Raw genomic sequence first — 23,468 nt, 5'->3', positions numbered from 1 at the left:
CTCTATATATATATTGTGCTGAAACAAAGCAGGTTTCCACCTCCTGACTCATGGACAGGATGTTGTTTTCATCTGGGGAAAGTTTTTGGCCTTGAGGAGCCAGGGATTAACAAATGTGTTGTTGTGTGAATCAGGGAAAAAAAAGTGTAGGTAAATCAAAGATATGGTCTCTAGCCCCCTCCTCTATTAACTATACGTTCCAAGAATAACTTGAAATATTTAATAATGTGGAAAACTCTGCAGGTATGTTTTTTTTTTTTTTCCTCCAAAACACCGAAATCTGCGTTTTTTTTTTTTTTCCTCCAAAACACCAAAGTAGCTTGAATGAACCGTCCATTGTCCTCCGTTCCTCAGGTCCATCTGACTCTTAGCTGCGGTGGCATATGTCACAGCAGTCCAGACAGAACTCCAGGCATTCCGTCGGTTCACAGCAGGAGTCGAACAGGACTGAGTGGCAGTGGGCGTGGCAGTTTATCTCCTCCACGGGTGTCTCCTGGATGGCAGCGCAGCAGCGGGAGCAGGCGCGGCAGCAGGAAGAGCAGAAGGTGTGGAGGCAGGAAGAGCAGGAGTCCAGCAGGCCGGTGAGAATGACAGAACACTGACACGACAGGCAGGCCAGCAGCAAGTGGAAGCACGAGTCTGAGAGATAGGACAGACGTGATGGAGGTCAGTGAGGTCGTGACCCCTGCAACACTGACACGAGCTAAAAACAACCCTTCTGTTCAGAAGCCAGTAGCACACAGGTGGATGGGTTGAGTCTAATTGGACAAACAGACTGCAGTACATTAAAATAACTAAGTATTTTAATGTACTGCAGCTGGGGGGCTAAACCTTAGCAAAGTCAAAAGAGACAAATTTCAGCTTTGTTTTACCATCTTGACTTCATTTTTTTTTTTTTTTTTAATCTTGCGAATCCATACAAAACAACCATAATCCTTGACTAAAATTACAATCAGTGCATTTTTCCCCCCCTGGTGGACAAATAAACATTCTGAAATTGACAGAATATGCTTTTCTCTGCATTCCAACACTGAAAGAGCCAAACAAATACTGCGTATTTAAGGCTGGTAAAATGAATGAATTGGATAATCGACAATAAATCAACGTATCGTCGGAGGCCCCGCTGCGGTTTGCTCTAGAAAACCCCCTTCAGACACTCTCAGATTATAGGATAACTGCTCTATTAACCCTGAATTAGTCTCCCTCGAACGTGCATGCTCCAACTGCAAGTTAAAAGGGAAACCACTGTGCTGTAGTCATCAACTCTGATTGTGTTTACTTAATCAAAGTGATTTGTTCCGCCCTCCAGGGAGACTGAAGGAGGCCACGGAGGCGCCCCGCTTATGAACAACAGCTAGGAGAGGCGCTGTCAGAAGATAATTGCTCATCCACTCAAATTAGGTCCAAATGAAATAGCAAACATTGACCTAACTGCTGCGCTACGCTGCGTCTCCCAGCACTCCAACCATTGTTTTTATTACACCACTGCTGTTTTAATCCTCCCCACAACCCGAGGAGTCTGGGAGCTCGTGCAAATCAATCAGTTTGATTCTGTTTACCTAACGAATAAATGAAAAGAAGACGGTAAAGATCCCCGGGGAGTGGGGTCCAGCGTAGCCACTGGAATTATCCAACCCCCCACATATCACTTATGCTAATATCTGTGTTTAAGACGTCGCTGCATTCATTTAATGCATAACTCCAACATAAATGATAATGATCAACTCAGAGTGGGAGAACAGAGGCTTTGATACCAGTGAGAGGAGAACAGTCGGTCTGAGAAACAAATCATTTTTAAATGAAAAAAAAAAACAATAGATTTATTTAGAGATTTATTTAGATATAAGAACTAAGGATCTTTTTCAAGCTGGGTTTCCTTCAGTTGAGTTGAAGTAACGATGATCCTCTATTTTTGTTTAATTTGCTGAAACCTACATTGTTGAGTTTGGCGTACTACGGTTTCCTGCAGGTGGTGCTGTAAATGTTGTTATTTCCCAAGCTTATCTTTTTTCACGATGATAAGGCTATAGTGAGTCATGGTTTAGAAAAAAATTTTAAATACTTTTTGGACTTTTAAACATAAAATATCCACCTGGCAGCATGTTTTAGAACATAATCTTGCATTTTAGTGCATTTCGGGGACTTTTAATTTTTATGGATTTTTTCAGGATGGTAAGGCTTTAGTAAGGCATGTTTTGGGTGATTTTTGAAATATTCATATAAAATTCTTTTTGGACATTTAAACACAAAATAATCGCTTGGCAGCATGTTTTAGGACATAATCTTGTATTTTAAGACATTTCGGGGACTTTTCGGAGATTTTTGAAATATTCATATAAAATACTTTTTGGATTTTTAAACATAAAATATCCACCTGGCAGCATGTTTTAGGACCTAATCGTGCATTTTAAGGCATTTCGGGGACTTTCTATTTTTATGGATTTTTTCAGGATGGTAAGGCTTTAGTAAGGCATGTTTTGGGTCATTTTTGAAATATTCATATAAAATAACCCCTGACTTTTTTTTTCAACCTGGACCATGCTGAAACAAGTCTAAGAAAAGTTGTGTTTAAAAAAAAGCTACAAAAAGTTTATCGTTAACTAACTTATGATAATGAACCTGTGTTAATTACTCTGTGTTTAACTCATTCAAATGACTGTTCTTACCACCTGGTGTGGCTGCAGGCTTGTAATAGTTTGTGCTCTTATTCTTTTTCTTCTTCTTCTTCTTCTTGCTGCTGCTGCTGTCCACTGACAAACTGGATCCCTGCAGATCTGGAACTGTGAGACCACATCGGGGACATGCTGGACATGTCTGTCGTCCTGGTCCCTCCTGTGAGGTAGGCTGAGGCTGGGCTGAACGCACAGATACATAAACGAACGTTGTCGTCAGTCAAATCGATTCATTTACTTCTTCTTCGAGTTTTGATGGTGAACCAGTGGGCGACCATTTCAGGAGGACAAAAACACAAAATGAGCTATTAATTCATATTTGATCATATTCACAATGACGCACGGGTGTCTCCTCCACTTCACTGTACGTTACACCGTCACCTTCACTTCAACTTCACACTGCCAGGATCCACAACAACATCGTTCTGTTCACCGTATTGTTTCCCCACTTACTGTTGATGAGCTCAGTAGGAATGGCATTTCCTTTACTAACAGGGTCACATGCTGGATGGACTTCCTGTGGCGACTTGACACGTGTACTGCTGTGTGCTGATGACTCACGTTTAGCTGAAACATACATTTAAAAAAAAAAAAATTAAAAATATATACTATATGTATGCTTTAAGCGTTAAATCAAATGGTAAAATGATGGCGATTACCTTCAGTCTTGTTACTTTGGTTTTTCTTCTCATCCACAGGTAGATGTTCTCTGGGAAACATGTCTGATTCTCATGGCTGCTCAGGAGCTCTAGTCCTGCGTCTTCATCCGCTCACCTCCTCCATCCTCCTCCTTCTGTCCACACAGGGGTCGGGAAACCTCCAGCAACACCCCGCATGCCGCCCTGAGTCACCACTCAGAAGACTCTGAGCTGTGAGTACATATGTGGGCGTGTGGGTGTGGGTGGGTGTGTGTGTTTTGTTGTACGGGACAACACTCCACTTCCTGGCAGATGTGTTGTGTTTGTCACTCTGAACACGAGTGACGATCACCTCCTCTGGTCTGCTTTTGGTTCTCTAACACAATGGAGACACATACCTCACCAGAGTGCCAGCTCGATATATGCTACTGTCCGCTCCTCTTCAGCCGACAAACACATACACAGTCGGACCAATCTGCCGACCTCATCAGAACAGCTGGTCATGTGTCATCATGTGACTTCAAATCGACCTCATTGAATATAGTATTAACACCAAAAAGTATTATCAAAAAAGTTAAGAGGAAACATACAAACAGTATACAAAAAGTATTATCAAAAAAGTTAAGAGTATACTTGACAATATACTTGACATGTTTTGGTACAATTGCCTACTATTTAAATTGTTAAAAATATTTTTTGTATTATTTAAATGACAACTTGGATTTAAAAATAATTAGAATAGCAAATTAATTTCCCTAAAAATAAATATAATTTTATTTAAGCGGGTTTTTGCTTCTTTAAAGACCAAAAGAAAATACATTTCTTCTTTAAGTAAGACTTATTTAATAATATTTCACATTCTGACCTTATTGTACATTTGTTCTGTTAATGTTACTGCTATTATTATTATTATTATTATTTATGTATTTATTTATTTTGTGAAGATGTGCTGTAATTTAATTTATGGAAACAAATTATGAAATATTTAATAGTTACTTTTTAATTTGTAATTTTTTTTTAATATGGCTACCAAATAATAATAATGAATTATACTTTTTTACTTTTTATGATTTTTAAAATTGACCTTTTAAATGATCATTCCTTAATAATTGATTGCATTTTATATCCGTATGACTTTTGATAGTAATAATAATAATTATAAAATTCATAATTTCATAGTCACTCCAGTGAATAATGTATACATCTTTTACTGCGGTTCTTCTATAATTAATTTGTTTGTACAGAGATTGTTTGATTTTGTCGGAGCTCAGGAGTTTTTTGGTGTTCTCGGTGACAGCATCACCGTGACAGGGCTGTTGTGACAGTGAACCAGACCAGCCCTGTAGGAGGGGCTGTTGACTAAATACTGTCAAAAGTACTACGTTGAAGGAAAAAAAAAAAAAACCCATGTTGACTCAGGAGCCTCACAGTGAGTGGATGGCACATCAAAGCAACACATAAGTGAAGGCACTGAAGTTGTGCAGCACCGAGCTAACTTTCAGTCAGTGAATACCGTGTGTGAAGACAGTGAGAGGGAAATGTCATCCAATGGGCTGACAGGGAATCAAAGAAGAGACCTTAAACAAACTCATTATCATTCAGTGAAGACAATTACTGACATTAGTCAGAACACAGGAGCTCAACCACTCAGGTGTGTGTGTGTGTGTGTGTGTTGTGAAAACGACAGCAGCAGCTTCAGTGAGTCACATATCTATTCAGGGTTTTGTTTTGTTTTTTTTAATATATTTTTTAACAGTCAACAATATTAACAGTTAGTAAGTTAATATTGTGGATGTGACAAAAATACAACAATATAAAAAACAGATTTCTTTAACAACGTAATGAACTACGTCAAGTCATTACTGCGGATGAAAACACACATTTTCACACTAAATGTTAGATTCTTTAGTTAAGAAAAAAAAACGTTTATTAATCACATATCAATCACATGACACCTCCGTACAACAACCTCCGTTTTCTGTGTAAACTCCAAATCTGTTTTTGTCATAGTTTAACATCCAAACTCATAAAACAAAATATTTTATATTTTTGAAAATTCTGTTTAATTAAAGACGCTGTTTAAATGACGACTACAAAACAGTGAGTCAAAATGTACAACGACAGACAGACAAACGTGTTCAAATCACCACAGAAATATTACAAAACCAAACCAAACCACACCAGGGTTTCATATTCTGTAGTCCAGAATGACTTATCTTTCTCTTTTTTTTTTTAATAAAAAATGGATCCAAGGATATTTCAGGGTTTTTTTTTTTTCAAAAAATCTTATAGTTTAATTAAACATTTCACAATATTTTAAAAATATATTGTAATTATTAAAAACACAAACATAAAAACCCCCCTTGGTATTTCTTTCTTACTCATTCACCTTGGAACAACCGCTCGTCTCCATGTTCGGTCAGGTCACTCTCAGCCCTTTCTTACTCATTCACCTTGGAACAACTGCCCGTCTCCATCTCACTCTCAGCTGAGTCGGACTCATCGCTTGATCACTGGGCAGAAAAGACCCGGCACGTGCTGGGGAACAGAGACGTTCTAAAATCACCACTCGGACGTTTTGTCAACATTCAATAACACGGGACATAACCCTGACTCACCACTGGACTCTGTGGCCTCTACTCACACCGCTGTCCTTTGTCTTGTGCTGTCTTCACAGAGAATCACAGTGATCAGGGACAGATACCGGACTGACTCCTGAGGCTACGGTCAAACACACGTTCTTACCTGAACAGCAGCGTGTGGAGACACGTTCTTCATCAGAGGATGACTCCTGTTGAAAAGGTGAGAGGGAGAAAGATGAACATCTGGAACTCAAGGACTTGGTTGTGATGTTGTTGCTCACAGGAAATATGATCAGTGCTAAGGGACTGGCTAAGGGACTAGCTTCCTACGCAGTAGGTCCTTGGTTCAAATCCACCTAGCATCTCTTTCCCAAAATTGGTAGAATATTTTTGTCTGGTCTGGAGCTGTGTACCGCCATACTACTACTAATACTACTACTAATACTACTACTCGTAATGCTACTAAATCTGTATTTATTTTTGATGACCCGTCAGCAGAGAAACATTCTTTTTTGAACATCAACTATTTTGTTTTTATACAATAGAAATTCATAATTTCTGGAAACATTTTCTATCTATATACTATTATCTGGTAAGATTGTGGTTTTTTGGGGTTTTTTTGTTTTTGTTTTGCTTTCTTACTTTTTTCAGAATATTGTTTTATATATAATCCAATATTCTAGTCTTTTTTTATCATATTTTTGCGGTTTTTAATCCTTTTTCCTTGGCCAATCTTTATCTGATTTTGACTAACTAACGAACACATTTCTTGACTTATAATACATTAGAACAGTGGTTCTCAAACTGTGGTACGCATACCACCAGAGGTACGCGAGCGCTCTCTAGGAATATTCATATTTTCACATTTACATTTTCAATTGAATACATCTGGAACACACCAGGCACAATTCATACAACAAACTGTGTTGTCTGGATAATGACGCGACCGAAAACCAAAACGACGTGATTTGTAAGAGACATTCACGGTCGCTGCGGTCTGATCATCTTTACCCCGTGATCTTCTGGGATCTCCTCTTCTGATACTCCCCCTCGTCCACCCTCCACACGGCTCCTTTCACATTCTCCACCCGCACAAAGCACTTGTGGAGGCTCAGGTTGTGTCGCACCGCGTTCTGATCCGGAAAGAATCAGAGGGTGAAAAGGTGCCGCGTAAATTCAGTTCAATTACCCTCTGAAACCTCACCTTCCACGTGGCAGCGTTGCGTCTGAAGTAGGCGAACGATCGCGTGAACCAGTTGTAAATCTCATTCAGCGTTAGCTGCATGTCTGACGACTCCATGATCGCCTGAGACGGGGGGGAGAAAAAAAAAAAACGAACATCATCAAACATTTGAAATAAAAGGGTTCAGTTATGCAGCAGGCGGAGGCCGCGCTGTACCTGTCTGATCAGTGTCGCGTAGGTGAAAGGTGGCCTGACGTCAGTGTTCTTGTACAGCTCATATTCACTTTCTGAAAGATGGCACATACAGTTTAGTAACTCGTCTAACGGGTCTAACGATTGTGTTTAAAGTTATCAAAGCACAGACCCGAGGGCTGTGAATGGACCGCAGGCTGTTGACATTCAGTCAGAGCGGCTGAATCTTCGTCTGCTGCCTGGCACACGGCGATGACCGGGGCCGGAGGTTTGAAGTGATGTGTTCTAGTCAAGTCTGGTGGATTCAGGTCACTGATGGCACCTGACGGGAGCTGAGCGAGCGAGACGAGGAGTGATGGGAGTTAACAGAGAGCGGCAGAGAAACCCAAACCAGACGACAGGGCTCTCAGTGTAACAGAGCGATTCGATTCGCCTCCTCGCTGCTGATTCCACCAACACCACAGCAGGACGGAGGAAAATGATTGTTAATTAGAGGGTGAAATTGTTTGGCGACTGTTGTGATTATGGTGCAGTATTTGCAAGATTAACAAATGATTAGCTCCAACGTTATCATGTGGAGAACAACGGCAGTCCCTGGGTGATGTCAGCAGCAGGAGGATTGAAAGGTCACGGCAGGCGAGAGCCGGACAATTTGGAAGGAAAAAAGTCCAGCAAAACTTTTTTCTTTTCCTCCCGCGTTTGCCGAGGTCAGAGCAGGTTCAAACTATTCCTCAGCTTTAGTTCATGCGTCAACAAATCACAATCACATTTGACAACAGGTTTTTTCCACGTTATTAAACTTGAAAAGTGAAGATTTTACAGCAGAGTCGATCTCAGACACAGCAGTTTTCACAAAAAAAAAACGCAGCCACGCTTCACGGACCATTTCCTCTGTTTTTGTTCTTCAGTCGGCCGTCACTGCACACAACCTACCTCAGGACTGTGGGGGTCAGCGGCCGGGTCAGACTGAGGCGACCGTCGCCTCTCAGAAGCAGGGAGCCACTGTACCGCCGCAGATGGCAGATGCAGGTGAGTCATCATCGCCTGCAAACGCTGGCGTTCTTTGCAGAGCTGTCGGAGAAGAAGGAGAATTTGATTTTCAAAAGAACACTTTGTTTACGAAGTGGTTTAGGGTAACGTACCTGATACTCCAGCTGCTGAAACACCTGGACCTGGACCCTGCACTGGGCTGTGCTTTTGTCGTCCAGACGGTGGTCGTTGCTTATGTGTCTAAATAACATACAAAAGAATAAAATGAGAATCAAATCACTCAAATGTTTTCACCTCGATACTACAGGAAAAAACAGTCAACAATGCCCCTAAAAACCCGCCCCCCACTTTGGGAACCACTGCATCAGATTTTCAGTGTTTGGTAAATGTGAACCAGTAATATTTAATATCAAATAAATAATCTGATAAAACCTGAGATGCTGATTCGTTTCCGTTGAGAGTGTGAAATCTAAACACATTTACAGTGAATGATGTTGGTGCTGAAAACCTACTTGACAAACTGTTTCACGTTCTCGCAGACGGACTCACATCCAGGCCAGTTACAGACCCCGCGGTTATAGAGGACGCCTGAGGACACAGCCTCAGCACTAGGAGAAGAAAAACAAGAGACAAAAAAAACACAGGTTTGGTTGGGATTTAAAAACTGTTTGGAGTTGAACTGTTCTGTCATACTTTTCCCCACGCTCTAAAAACAGGGATGAGTCTCCTGGTTTGAAGCCGACAGATCTTACCAGTTTGTCCACGCGGTAGAGGACGTCTGCTGGTCACCGCTGTGTCTCCAGGCGTCTTGTGAGGACACACTGTCAGCTGAAGAGTGTGAAGTCTTCTCCTCGTTGATTTCATTCGTCAGCTCTCTCAGGATTCTCTGTATTTCTGCAGAGCTGAAGCCGACTGACAAAGATCGAGACAGAGGTGCGTTATTGGATCTGTCGGAGGAAAAGCACCACTGTGACGAGGACTGACCTGGAGGGAGGACAGAGGAGGAGAGGACTGGTCTCTGGATCTGCAGCAGCTGCTGCTGCTGCAACTGAAGGAGGTGCTGGAACATGAGGTGCTGAGGAGAGAGCTGGAGAGAGAGGAAAAAACACATGCTGGTAGGTCATTTATTCTTCAGCTTGGTTTTCAGTCTTTGTGGTGATAGTTTTTTTTGGGGGGCCAATAATTCTGTGAACAACAACAACTTTATCTCTTCTGAACTTCCTGGTGCCTGGTGTTCAGTTCTCTCCACTTTTCTTTTTTTTTTCCTACAGTTTCTTCCCAGGTCAATGAGGTGAGACGTTCAAATAACTTTCTACTTCTTTCCTTCCCCTTTGAGTGCAGTTCAGATCTGATTTTTTTTTTTATTTGCGTCTACCGTACTCACCTCCTTGGTCTTTTTGCTGGACTGATGTTGAAGCATTCGCAGGTGAATCTGTTGTTGATGCCTCTTGTGGAAGTCTCTCAGTTGTTGCTAAAAAAATGTTTAGACAGTTTACAACTACAGTGGTCATGGATTAACACGTGTACAGACTAATGTGATATTTGGAGTTAAACCGAATGTCAAACAATTAGATGTCAAGTGGGCTGGACCAGTACGATCAAAACAGTGTTATCTATAAATAGCAATAAGTCCATGTTTTTCTGCTTTTTTTCATGTAAACAAGTATATTTATATTTATTTTTTTTTTTAAATCCTGAAAATAAAGTTTTTTGCATTTTTTTTTTCAAAATTCATCAAAAAAGCAAACCAGATTGTAAACCCTACCAGGCCGGTTTTGGCCCACGAGCTGTATGTTTGACACCCCAGAGTTAGATGTTTGTAAAACAATAGTTTAGCAGTACATTATCTAAATGGGTTTTTTAAATATACATTAGCACCATCTGCAGGCCAGGAAGCAGTTACAGGCAGCTACAGTGTTGATAAACAGAATACTATAACGATCAAAACTAAAAGAGAAGTTTAGTAGGTTTTTTTTAAAGAACTGCTTACCTGACTTTTACTTATTTATTCTTTCTTTTTTTTCTTTTTTTCTTTAGTCTACCTGCTGAAGAAGAAGACTCTGCTGCTTCTGCTGGATCAGATCCTGAAGTTGACTTGGAGACAGAAGCTGCTGTTTCTGCTGCAGGGACATCCTGGCCGCAGACAGCTACAGCAGGAGAGACGGAGTGAAGGTGAGAGGACGCCTGAGCCAGACAAAGGGCAGGTGTCAAGTGTTCAACAGTAATGTCCATCAGACGCAAATCTTTCCAATCCAATTAGAAAACAGTGCCGTCGACTGTTTAGGAACATCGTGATGCTGGATTGTGTCATTGACCCTAAATGAGATGGAGATGGACTGAGCAGTTAATTAGCAGCACAATTACATGCTTGTTGTGACCGGTAATAGAAGTGTACGGATATTAATAAAGGCAAACTCTCACAGAATAATAACTGCTCTGCACTGGTACCGATTGTCTGACATCACGTCACGATGATCGCCTGCGTCTGCCTTTGTGGACAAACAGACGCAGCAGCAATTTGTTTTTTTTTACAAGAGATCCCTAGAAAAGATTTAATAATTCTGAAAAAAAAAAAATTCAAAATAGTTTTGAATTTAACAAAAACATTGCATTATTATGGTATTATTTATATGATTTGTTAATATATATTTTTCAGGTAAATACAATAATAATATTATTTATATGATTTGTTAATATATATCTTTCAGATAAATACAATAATAATAAGTTATATTTCCTCACTTAAAGTTGTAGAATAATATTATAGTGAATCAGAATTTAAATACTAATGTGAGAAATCTAATATATATATATGGACTGCACACAAAAACTAAACTCAAATCTCCACATTAACTCGCCTGATTTTACCTTAAAATGTAAAGGAGGGATTTTGTTTTTTAAATCACACATCACTTAAGTATTTCACATTATCTTTTTTTTCCCACCAGGTTTTAGACATTGAACACACAAAATATGTCTGAAGCACAGTTGGACCATCAAGCTGAATTCCCGCTAAAAAATTCTGCTAATTTATTTTAACAGGAATATTGTATGGAAATAACTGCAATCACACAAATTATTGAAATTTAAAATATATACATATATTCTATTCTATTCTAAAAGTGTATTTTCTACAAATACAGTATAAAACAAATAAATCGGATTTATTTTTTGGAGTTTACATTAGAAAAACACTACAAATACAGTATAAAACAAATAAATCAGATTTATTTTTTGGAGTTTACATTAGGAAAACACAATCACAACAAACAACCTTAAAATAAAGTTCATTAGTTTTCCTGTCAGTTGCCTCTGAATATTTATGTCTGCTTTTTAACATTTTTGCTAGTACTTTCCAGCACAGAGCAGATGTAATGTCAAAAGTTTGCCCCTGTCTTCAGATCTACTGAAGGAGACAAAGAAAAAAGGCAATGATAAAAAAAATAATAATAATATCACCTCCACTGGAGTCCACATCAACTTCTCCTCCTCCTGCTCTGTTCTCCGTTGCGTGCGTAGCTGCTGTGGGTCAGAGAGAAGACTCAGGTCCCAACCTAAGTCCTGTAAGACAACATTCAACAATGAAGACATTCCTTATTCCACAACATCCCTGTTAATCAGCTGGCAGCTCCAGTTACATTTAAAAATGAAGCAGAAAATTTAGAAAATGATCAGTAACTAAACTCTCCAAAAAACACAAGGTAAAGATGAGCAAACAAACAAAAAAAAAACAAACCATTCAGGTGTCCACACTGAGAGTAGACAGACAGACCTGATATCTCCCAGTCCTGCAGTTAAAAGTAAGGATGGAAGACATCGTCTCCACTTGTGATTCCACCTGAGAGGGAGGAGTCACAGCATCTGTCAGTGGAGAAGTCAGTGACAACAGCAGTTGATTTTCAGAGGGAAAAAAAAGACACAAAAGAAAGAAAAAAAATATGTATTTACTACATTAAATAGTGAATAATAGTGATTGACTACATTACTACAGACTTTCTCAGAATTCTCCCTGATGCCGTTCTTCTATCGTGATGATCTAAAAGAATGGATTAGATTAAACTAGGATAACCCTGACCATGGATACTCCTGATTTATTTCTCCAACATGTGATTTTACACAAAAATAGAGGCAGCAAAAAGAGGCTAGGGACCAAGATAAAACTTATGCTTATTCATTTGAATATATATTTGTCCAATAATTTATCCTGGGTGTATTATAGTAGTCCAGTCATTAACTACAGATAAAGTTAGACATAAGTTTGGATGTAATCTTTTTAAAAAATGAGTAAAATTTGAAATATATATATATATAATAAATGTGTATACATGTATGTATATTTATAAGTGTAGATATATATAGCTGAAATAACTATTAACTAAAAAAACTATTTTATATTATTTTGTATTTAAATTATTTATTTTGTAGATTTTCACCAATTAGCTTTTCTGTTACATTCGTCAAAGCACGCTCTTTCTATCAAAGTTCTAAGAGACTAAATCAACTAAAAAAAAAAAAGAATGTGAATGTCAGCTGTCAACAGTAGGGGGCGCGCTGATATTGGAACGTTCGTATAACGGAAATAGGAATACGTAGTACGGTCCTTATTTCCGGTTGCAGATCCGGCGAGTGAGACATGAGTGTTATTTGTTTGGGCTTCCAGCGGGCGTTCGAGCCAAAAAACTGGGCATGGCGGCTTCGTCTGACTGATTGAAATGGTGGGTTTTTGAAAACAGTTGTCACTGACAACTAACAACTGACAACTTGTCAGTTGTTAATGCAATTTACGCTAGCTTATGTGTCTCGGCAGCTAACGTTAGCTTTTGTCAGAAGTAAATAAAAACGTACAATTTGGTAAAATACATGAAAATGCAAACATGAGTAGCAGCACACTGTCAATGAATATAGGAAATCTGAACAGTGGACGGTAGTAGATGAGTCTGTTAGTTGAAGTAGATAGATAGAGTAGTGTTATTAGTATGAGTACATAATTATTGTTGCCATGTGTGGTGTTGATAGCAATCGCAATTATTATACATTATATTTTGTTATTCTAAATTAAATAGGTGTAATGTGTATGTATAGCAAAGTACACCACAGTATACCTATGTGTGTGTATATATAGGCAGAACTAGTATAGTTATAAGGATGTTATGTGAACAAATATATAAAATAAATAGAAATTATTTTTTTCCATTTTCACTTAATGTTGTTCCAGCTCATTCTGCCTTGCTGGTATTGTATTTTCATTGTAATTTGTGTTTGTTGTAAACCTTCCAGAATTAAAAAAAAAAAAAAAAAAAATTGGAATATTGTGTATGATCTGCATTTATTTCCAGAAAATGATCAAAAACAGGAAAATATGAATGGGATTTCTCATTGCCCTGTAGGGCGTGCATTGTCAAAGTCAAGGGTATGGTATAGGTGAGGAAAGAAAAAACTTTTTTTTAAGTTTAAGTTTTTTTTTGTAAAGAGTAAGTTTAAAAACCCAACCAGAATAACCAACACACAACAACTTTTCTTTTAATAGCAAAACACTTGTGCTCCCAGGAACAGTTATATCCGTCCGGTGTGAAACTAGTGATGTAAACAGATCTCATTGGGAAATGGATGATGGACGCAGTAATTTGAACGACGTGACATTGGTTTTGCAAAATTGCAAATCTATTGTATATAGCTTTACACTTTGCACAATTAATCATTTTCGGACATTTAACCAGGCGTTTTTTATGTCTACTGTCCACACCAACTTGTAATTTTTATAAAGTAACTCAGATGGCATTTACTATATCTGTGAGGAGGAATATTTAATATTAATATTTAATTAATATTTCAAAAATCACCCAAAACATGCCTTACTATAGCCTTACCATCGTGAAAAAATCCATAAAAATAAAAAGTCCCCGAAATGCCTTAAAATGCAAGACTATGTCCTAAAACATGCTGCCAAGTGAATATTTTGTGTTTAAAAGTCCAAAAAATATTTTATATGAATATTTGAAAAATCACCCAAAACATGCCTTACTATAGCCTTACCATCGTGAAAAAATCCATAAAAATAAAAAGTCCCCGAAATGCCTTAAAATGCAAGACTAGGTCCTAAAACATGCTGCCAAGTGATTCTTTTGTGTTTAAAAGTCCAAAAAGTATTTTATATGAATATTTGAAAAATCACCCAAAACATGCCTTACTATAGCCTTACCATCGTGAAAAAATCCATAAAAATAAAAAGTCCCCGAAATGCCTTAAAATGCAAGACTAGGTCCTAAAACATGCTGCCAAGTGATTCTTTTGTGTTTAAAAGTCCAAAAAGTATTTTATATGAATATTTGAAAAATCACCCAAAACATGCCTTACTATAGCCTTACCATCGTGAAAAAATCCATAAAAATAAAAAGTCCCCGAAATGCCTTAAAATGCAAGACTAGGTCCTAAAACATGCTGCCAAGTGATTCTTTTGTGTTTAAAAGTCCAAAAAGTATTTTATATGAATATTTGAAAAATCACCCAAAACATGCCTTACTATAGCCTTACCATCGTGAAAAAATCCATAAAAATAAAAAGTCCCCGAAATGCCTTAAAATGCAAGACTATGTCCTAAAACATGCTGCCAAGTGAATATTTTGTGTTTAAAAGTCCAAAAAGTATTTTATATGAATATTTGAAAAATCACCCAAAACATGCCTTACTATAGCCTTACCATCGTGAAAAAATCCATAAAAATAAAAAGTCCCCGAAATGCCTTAAAATGCAAGACTATGTCCTAAAACATGCTGCCAAGTGAATATTTTGTGTTTAAAAGTCCAAAAAGTATTTTATATGAATATTTGAAAAATCACCCAAAACATGCCTTACTATAGCCTTACCATCGTGAAAAAATCCATAAAAATAAAAAGTCCCCGAAATGCCTTAAAATGCAAGACTATGTCCTAAAACATGCTGCCAAGTGAATATTTTGTGTTTAAAAGTCCAAAAAGTATTTTATATGAATATTTGAAAAATCACCCAAAACATGCCTTACTATAGCCTTACCATCGTGAAAAAATCCATAAAAATAAAAAGTCCCCGAAATGCCTTAAAATGCAAGACTATGTCCTAAAACATGCTGCCAAGTGAATATTTTGTGTTTAAAAGTCCAAAAAGTATTTTATATGAATATTTGAAAAATCACCCAAAACATGCCTTACTATAGCCTTACCATCGTGAAAAAATCCATAAAAATAAAAAGTCCCCGAAATGCCTTAAAATGCAAGACTATGTCCTAAAACATGCTGCCAAGTGAATATTTTGTGTTTAAAAGTCCAAAAAGTATTTTATATGAATATTTGAAAAATCACCCAAAACATGCCTTACTATAGCCTTACCATCGTGAAAAAATCCATAAAAATAAAAAGTCCCCGAAATGCCTTAAAATGCAAGACTATGTCCTAAAACATGCTGCCAAGTGAATATTTTGTGTTTAAAAGTCCAAAAAGTATTTTATATGAATATTTGAAAAATCACCCAAAACATGCCTTACTATAGCCTTACCATCGTGAAAAAATCCATAAAAATAAAAAGTCCCCGAAATGCCTTAAAATGCAAGACTATGTCCTAAAACATGCTGCCAAGTGAATATTTTGTGTTTAAAAGTCCAAAAAGTATTTTATATGAATATTTGAAAAATCACCCAAAACATGCCTTACTATAGCCTTACCATCGTGAAAAAATCCATAAAAATAAAAAGTCCCCGAAATGCCTTAAAATGCAAGACTATGTCCTAAAACATGCTGCCAAGTGAATATTTTGTGTTTAAAAGTCCAAAAAGTATTTTATATGAATATTTGAAAAATCACCCAAAACATGCCTTACTATAGCCTTACCATCGTGAAAAAATCCATAAAAATAAAAAGTCCCCGAAATGCCTTAAAATGCAAGACTATGTCCTAAAACATGCTGCCAAGTGAATATTTTGTGTTTAAAAGTCCAAAAAGTATTTTATATGAATATTTGAAAAATCACCCAAAACATGCCTTACTATAGCCTTACCATCGTGAAAAAATCCATAAAAATAAAAAGTCCCCGAAATGCCTTAAAATGCAAGACTATGTCCTAAAACATGCTGCCAAGTGAATATTTTGTGTTTAAAAGTCCAAAAAGTATTTTATATGAATATTTGAAAAATCACCCAAAACATGCCTTACTATAGCCTTACCATCGTGAAAAAATCCATAAAAATAAAAAGTCCCCGAAATGCCTTAAAATGCAAGACTATGTCCTAAAACATGCTGCCAAGTGAATATTTTGTGTTTAAAAGTCCAAAAAGTATTTTATATGAATATTTGAAAAATCACCCAAAACATGCCTTACTATAGCCTTACCATCGTGAAAAAATCCATAAAAATAAAAAGTCCCCGAAATGCCTTAAAATGCAAGACTATGTCCTAAAACATGCTGCCAAGTGAATATTTTGTGTTTAAAAGTCCAAAAAGTATTTTATATGAATATTTGAAAAATCACCCAAAACATGCCTTACTATAGCCTTACCATCGTGAAAAAATCCATAAAAATAAAAAGTCCCCGAAATGCCTTAAAATGCAAGACTATGTCCTAAAACATGCTGCCAAGTGAATATTTTGTGTTTAAAAGTCCAAAAAGTATTTTATATGAATATTTGAAAAATCACCCAAAACATGCCTTACTATAGCCTTACCATCGTGAAAAAATCCATAAAAATAAAAAGTCCCCGAAATGCCTTAAAATGCAAGACTATGTCCTAAAACATGCTGCCAAGTGAATATTTTGTGTTTAAAAGTCCAAAAAGTATTTTATATGAATATTTGAAAAATCACCCAAAACATGCCTTACTATAGCCTTACCATCGTGAAAAAATCCATAAAAATAAAAAGTCCCCGAAATGCCTTAAAATGCAAGACTATGTCCTAAAACATGCTGCCAAGTGAATATTTTGTGTTTAAAAGTCCAAAAAGTATTTTATATGAATATTTGAAAAATCACCCAAAACATGCCTTACTATAGCCTTACCATCGTGAAAAAATCCATAAAAATAAAAAGTCCCCGAAATGCCTTAAAATGCAAGACTATGTCCTAAAACATGCTGCCAAGTGAATATTTTGTGTTTAAAAGTCCAAAAAGTATTTTATATGAATATTTGAAAAATCACCCAAAACATGCCTTACTATAGCCTTACCATCGTGAAAAAATCCATAAAAATAAAAAGTCCCCGAAATGCCTTAAAATGCAAGACTATGTCCTAAAACATGCTGCCAAGTGAATATTTTGTGTTTAAAAGTCCAAAAAGTATTTTATATGAATATTTGAAAAATCACCCAAAACATGCCTTACTATAGCCTTACCATCGTGAAAAAATCCATAAAAATAAAAAGTCCCCGAAATGCCTTAAAATGCAAGACTATGTCCTAAAACATGCTGCCAAGTGAATATTTTGTGTTTAAAAGTCCAAAAAGTATTTTATATGAATATTTGAAAAATCACCCAAAACATGCCTTACTATAGCCTTACCATCGTGAAAAAATCCATAAAAATAAAAAGTCCCCGAAATGCCTTAAAATGCAAGACTATGTCCTAAAACATGCTGCCAAGTGAATATTTTGTGTTTAAAAGTCCAAAAAGTATTTTATATGAATATTTGAAAAATCACCCAAAACATGCCTTACTATAGCCTTACCATCGTGAAAAAATCCATAAAAATAAAAAGTCCCCGAAATGCCTTAAAATGCAAGACTATGTCCTAAAACATGCTGCCAAGTGAATATTTTGTGTTTAAAAGTCCAAAAAGTATTTTATATGAATATTTGAAAAATCACCCAAAACATGCCTTACTATAGCCTTACCATCGTGAAAAAATCCATAAAAATAAAAAGTCCCCGAAATGCCTTAAAATGCAAGACTATGTCCTAAAACATGCTGCCAAGTGAATATTTTGTGTTTAAAAGTCCAAAAAGTATTTTATATGAATATTTGAAAAATCACCCAAAACATGCCTTACTATAGCCTTACCATCGTGAAAAAATCCATAAAAATAAAAAGTTCACATTAGGTCCTAAAACATGCTGCGTACAGCATGGCGTACATTGTCAAAGTCAAAGTCAAAGGTATGGTATAGGTATAAGTAAGGAAAGTTTTAAAGTTTTTTTTTTTTACGTTTTAAAGTTTTTTTTAAGTTTTTAAGTTTTTTTTTTTAGTTTAAGTTTTAAGTTTAAAAGTTTAAGTTTTAGTTTGTTTTGTAAAGAGTAAGTTAAAAACCCAACCAGAATAACCAACAAAGTCGTGCGTGGACGGCCATTGATTGGTGGGAGTAGAATTTGTCGTTCCAAAATCTGATCACAAGATGGTGCTGTTAAGCTCGTTAAGAGCAAAAGCTTTACCTCCAGCTCCAATACCAGGTATAAACCGGTGGATGGTCTCACTATGATAACGAGTGACTCAAAAGTTCTAATGCAGTATGATAGTAACTGGCCTCTTTTTGAGTGCTGATAACAATACCGAGCTCTTCAAACATCGGTTATGTTTTTCCACTCACACTACACAGCCATCATTCTCTATTAAACTGAGTCATGAACTGCCAACACCGTCAAATAAGTCACCGAGCGGAGCTTTACGGTTAAAAGAGGGAATTTCTCTCTTGCTGGGATTTTGGCCAAATTATCCTTTTATTTTTGAGAACAAAGAGATTTATACATTTCAGTTCTTGAATTTCACCTGCGCCTACAGGAGACGATGGCTAATGTGGGTCAGCAGAGAGGACATTAATAACAACCTAATGAAATGAGACTCATGGCTCATTTGATGCTATCACACACCTGGAGGATCAAAGAGGAGCCAGTTGGCCGAACAGAAGGCTGTTTCTGCACAACTGAGTTTTAATGGAACAAAGTAGAGACGGCTGTGACTTCACCTATGTGTCAACGTAGGTACAGCAGTAAACTGTCGGACTGGAATTACAGAAGATAATTATTTCCATTATTTCCAACAATTTAGGAATACGACTGAATATGTCATGTGTCACTCCGTAGTACGTTGCAAAGCAAAATGAGTAACAATTTAAATACAGTGTTCACTATGTTCAACAGTTAGTTTTACAGTTAGGTACAGTACGAGTGTGAATGTGAATTGGACAGGCCTTAGTCGGGGGGTGTAGCTCAGTGGTTGCATGTATGAGGCCCCGGGTTCAATCCCCGGCATCTCCAGTGTTTTGTGCAGATCAATACTTAGTGACAGGATTGGGTCAAATGAAGAACAAGCACCAAGTAATACACTCTCACTTTCAACAGTTTTAAAAGTCAATTCTGATGTGCTCCCTGGAGAGTTAAGTTTAAACTCTACATGAAATCATTCCTGTGATAAAACTTTAGAAATATCAATGATACAAAGTTCCACTTTTACCGTCAAGGTTAGCGTTTCCCACCACTGTCTTCCTCAAGTTCTATAGGAAAGAAGAGAACATTCATCAGAAATAATAAAGAAATATGACAGAATGTTTTCATCATGTGTGAGTGGACTGGTATAAATCTGATTTGATTTGAGAGGCTATTAGGTCGAGGCAGGGAGTCCGGTGTTTGATGTCGGCTTCCTGTCATCAGCAGACAGATAAGAGGATTCTGCACATACCTAATGACCACGGTGCCTGTGTATAAATGGCAGCCTCGACACACTGACCCACCTGTTGGCTCTCGGGCGAGCCATGGTCATCGCAGCGGTGAGACATGATGATGATGATGAGGTCAGAAGTCTTCATCTGAGTTAATATTTTCGCCGCAAGGAGTCACCTGTTCTTTAACCGCTGTAAATGGACAGAGCACTGATGGTGAGTTTTCATCTCTCATTGTCTTTAACTTTGAGTCCATCAGTGGAAAAAAGAGAAACACACAAATGTCACATCAGTATTTGGTGTGACCCCTCCTTGACTTTAAAATAGCTTTTCTTTTTCTTTTGCTGCCACAAGGCTCAGCCCTTAGAAAAGGTTATTTTAAAAATATCTTGTAGAATTTAACAGAGATATTCTGAGAATGTGGGCTGACTCAGGCCCTTCTGTGTCCCAGACAAAGACACAGACAAGGATAGTCATAATAAATCCCCAAGTAAGCCTTGTGAATATTTGCATTGTTTCTGTCCTTCTGCAAAACAAAATATCTGACACTTTTCTCAGAAATTACATAACAACCAGGTGTCTGTCTGTATTTGTCAGCACCGAGGACAAAATATTTTTAACTGCAAATTGCAGGAAGGCAAACTTGCAGGATAACTTCACATCCATCTCCATTTAAAACAACTAAAAAAAGCCTACTTTACATAAAGTCACTTGATGCAAGTGTATCTATTAGAACCAATTCTGATATGAACGCTAAGTATATTGATTTGATTAATATTTATATACTTAATAAAGGCTACTTACCCTACATATTTTTCAGAACAGTCTACTCTAACATATGTCAACTTGTGTGTCTCTGATTTCAGGTGTCCCTCTTTCTGCCAGGTCTCGCTCTTGTCCTCTCTTTACCACAGATTACTACCCTAAGCAGAGCCAATACAAACAATTCAGGTACTGCTTTCATTCAGGTACTCTTGTTGGCACTGCATTTTTCCAGCAAGCTTCCTGAAAAAGTATTTTTCAGTCGCAAAAGGAAGAAAAAAAAAAGTAAATTTAATTAAACGGAGTTTTGAGTCCAGGAGGTTTGTTTTGTATCATATGAAGGAAATAAAAATATTTCAATAGTTAAAAAGGGCAAAAAGTTGGATTAAACCAGAGTTAGTATTCATTTCAGAAGCTAAAAAAGTGGGAAAAAAGAAGAAAAAAAAAAAGTTCATTTTGTTTCTGTGCTGTTTGACTCATATGATGAGATTCTCTTTACGGTTACGTGTGTCTTCTCAGCAGCTGCATCTGTGGGCTCTGTGTTTGTGACCGAGGCCCTTCAGACGGCGACTGCACTGACTGATGCTGCGTATGCTCGCACGAGTGAAAGGTTAACAAAAAAAAATGCTACGATGGAATATTAGTATTTTTCGTGACTTGAAACTGAGCAGAATCTGATCATGTTTCCAGGGGGAAGAAGTCTCTGTCTGAAGGCACCCTGAAGCCCAGTGACCTACTGTCCCACTTCAAACAAACAGAGGCCAGAACCAAGAACCACATCAGGGCTGCGGAACTCCTGGACAACACAGTGGAGCTGATCAGAGAGATGGTCTACACTCACACTATGGTTCAGACCAACTCTCATGGTATTAAAGCAGCCTTACCCTGATATTCCACCGGATGCGTTGCGGCAGCGCTGCGGCACGGCTGCGTCCAGTCTGTATTCCAGCGGCAGCGACGTGGAGCCTGTTGTAAACATCCGATAATATCGGGCGACTGATATTATCGGCAGAGCATAAACATGTTTACGGCAGTATTGAGGGAAAATGCTAAGATGCAGGCGGCGGAATACCTCTTATTGATTATAATGGCAGCTTAAACTGCAATGCAACTGCAACCAGTGGAACATGGGGGTTACACAACAGTGACTTACTTTGAACACATGGTGAACTGTTTTTCACCGGGAGCCCCAGAGTCAGTCAACATGAGCGATTGTTACTGTTACTTCTGCTATTTCCTGTAGAGTTGCTGAGCGAAACAGATGTGGAAAATCTGCTGCACGTGACGGGCTGTTCTGCCGAAACACAGAGGCCGAGCTGTCAGAGTGGCTGTCTGTCTGAGCGCTACAGGTCCATCACAGGGGAGTGTAACAACAGGTAAACGTTAGAACACACACACACCCTGATTAAAAAAAAAAAAAATGTAAAAATTGTATATGTTGCCCACCTCAGACAGCACCCCAGATGGGGGGCTGCAAACATCCCATACTCTCGCTGGCTCCCTCCTGAGTATGAAGACATGTGGGGGAAGCCCAGAGGCTGGGATCCAGGTCACACCTACCATAATGTCAGCCTGCCTCCAGTAAGAGTCCCACAGCAGCAGCAGCAGCAGCAGCAGCCCTGAATCCGCCTGTGTCCTGCTCCATCACTCCTCACTCTCCTTGTGTTGCAGGTGCGTCTGGTTTCTCAGGAGGTGCTGTTCACTCACAACGACAACATTTCTCTGGACTCCACCCTGTCTCACCTGCTGGTGGAGTGGGGTCAGTGGGTAGACCATGACGTGGTTCTGACACCTCAGAGTCCCAGTACGGCCGCGTTCAAGAGTGGAGCCGACTGCACACACACCTGCAGCAGGGAAACTCCCTGCTTCCCCATACAGGTGCACAAAACCTAAGAGAGATGATGTTAGAGAGCCTCCGGTGGTCTGAAAACGAAACCGTCGGGGGATAGGTGACGGTGATTTACAGTGACGATGAACTACTCGGCGCAGATAGGTATAATTTGTAATTTTTTGTAAGAAAAAAGAGAGACTCAGAGCTGTTGTAATTTCTTCAATTCCTGCGAGTATATTAGGGTTGTGTTCAACTAAACAGGAACGGGTTTTACACTGAGTAAGCACATTGAAAAGCAAAAAAAAAAAAAAAAAAGCAGAAAAAGATTTGATTAAAGCAGTAGTAGTAGATAAAAATATATGCCTCAATACAACTACCATTTCCATATGTAATGCTTGAAAGAGCGGGAAAATATAAGAAAACAAAAGAAGCTTTGCTATACCATAAGTATATAATATAATATAATATAATATAATATAATATAATATAATATAATATAATATAATATAATATAATATAATATAATATATCAGTAATTAATGACACTCCTCCCCAGATACCTCTGTCCGATCGCCGTTATGGCGTCCAGGATTGCATGCCCTTCTTCAGATCTGCACCCAGCTGTGGTGCAGGAGTTCTCCATCGTCCTCACAGAGAGCAACTCAACGCCATCACTTCCTTCGTGGACGCCAGCATGGTGTACGGCAGCTCCACCACTTTGGCATCCTCTCTCAGAAACCACTCCTGCCCTCTGGGATCAATGGCCGTAAACCTCCATCACTCAGACCGGGGGCTGCCCTACATGCCCTTCCTGCCCCGTCGGCAGGCGCACCTGGACCCCTGCGGCCCTCGAAACTCCACCGCCTCGGAGGGTGCAGGCAAATCCACGCGTGGGGAAAACACCACTTCCTGCTTCCAAGCTGGTACGTAACTGAGGGTGGTCGTGTGTTCCTTCCAGGTTTTAGTGGCCAGGCTGTGTTTAATCTGTGTTCTCCAGGGGACTCGAGGGC

At 38.2% G+C, this 23,468-nt stretch overlaps 3 protein-coding genes and 2 long non-coding RNA genes across 7 annotated transcripts in view; 3 read left to right on the top strand and 2 right to left on the bottom strand.

Moving 5' to 3' along the window:
* Window positions 1-290: 290 nt before the first annotated feature.
* Window positions 291-3,471, bottom strand: LOC103380284 (myoD family inhibitor domain-containing protein-like). Of its 2 annotated transcripts, none has more exons than XM_025056115.1 (4): window positions 3,332-3,471; window positions 3,126-3,239; window positions 2,670-2,855; window positions 291-639 (listed from the first exon to the last, which is right to left on the bottom strand). In XM_025056115.1, exons 1-4 carry the CDS (start codon window positions 3,390-3,392, stop codon window positions 368-370), a joined length of 633 nt encoding a protein of 210 aa, XP_024911883.1. In that variant the 5' UTR covers window positions 3,393-3,471; the 3' UTR covers window positions 291-367. The 2 variants fall into 2 exon arrangements, with proteins under 2 accessions (XP_024911883.1, XP_008310399.1); XM_008312177.3 differs by having other exon boundaries at window positions 293-639; window positions 2,667-2,855.
* Window positions 443-8,887, top strand: LOC107988691 (uncharacterized). The gene is made up of 6 exons (XR_001760177.2): window positions 443-581; window positions 2,773-2,839; window positions 3,371-3,543; window positions 5,988-6,112; window positions 8,176-8,296; window positions 8,797-8,887. It is a non-coding gene; the product is annotated as an uncharacterized LOC107988691 (long non-coding RNA).
* LOC103380300 (forkhead box protein P2-like) lies at window positions 5,767-9,858 on the bottom strand. Its single transcript, XM_025056114.1, has 12 exons — window positions 9,642-9,858; window positions 9,010-9,344; window positions 8,770-8,865; window positions 8,410-8,497; window positions 8,201-8,338; window positions 7,440-7,599; window positions 7,292-7,362; window positions 7,097-7,198; window positions 6,904-7,025; window positions 6,056-6,101; window positions 5,929-5,979; window positions 5,767-5,848 (listed from the first exon to the last, which is right to left on the bottom strand). Exons 1-11 carry the CDS (start codon window positions 9,675-9,677, stop codon window positions 5,947-5,949), a joined length of 1,227 nt encoding a protein of 408 aa, XP_024911882.1. The 5' UTR covers window positions 9,678-9,858; the 3' UTR covers window positions 5,767-5,848; window positions 5,929-5,946.
* On the top strand, window positions 8,928-11,443 carry LOC112487097 (uncharacterized). 2 transcript variants are annotated; one of them, XR_003049855.1, is made up of 4 exons: window positions 8,928-9,067; window positions 9,158-9,372; window positions 10,295-10,429; window positions 11,206-11,443. It is a non-coding gene; the product is annotated as an uncharacterized LOC112487097 (long non-coding RNA). The 2 variants fall into 2 exon arrangements; XR_003049854.1 differs by lacking the exon at window positions 11,206-11,443 and having other exon boundaries at window positions 10,295-10,856.
* Window positions 11,444-18,338: 6,895 nt separating this feature from the next.
* Window positions 18,339-23,468, top strand: part of epx (eosinophil peroxidase) — a 9,950-nt gene continuing 4,820 nt past the window's right edge. The window contains 8 exon segments of the mRNA XM_025056351.1: window positions 18,339-18,369; window positions 20,732-20,833; window positions 21,147-21,237; window positions 21,318-21,493; window positions 21,787-22,003; window positions 22,079-22,208; window positions 22,299-22,505; window positions 23,015-23,398. Coding sequence (XP_024912119.1) covers window positions 18,339-18,369; window positions 20,732-20,833; window positions 21,147-21,237; window positions 21,318-21,493; window positions 21,787-22,003; window positions 22,079-22,208; window positions 22,299-22,505; window positions 23,015-23,398 — 1,338 coding nt within the window.

Source organism: Cynoglossus semilaevis, chromosome 6, assembly GCF_000523025.1.
Source record: "Cynoglossus semilaevis isolate Cse_v1.0 chromosome 6, Cse_v1.0, whole genome shotgun sequence".
Taxonomy (NCBI): Eukaryota; Metazoa; Chordata; class Actinopteri; order Pleuronectiformes; family Cynoglossidae; genus Cynoglossus; species Cynoglossus semilaevis.
The sequence above is the reverse complement of the archived record's forward strand: the minus strand, read 5'-3'. Positions and strand labels throughout refer to the sequence as shown.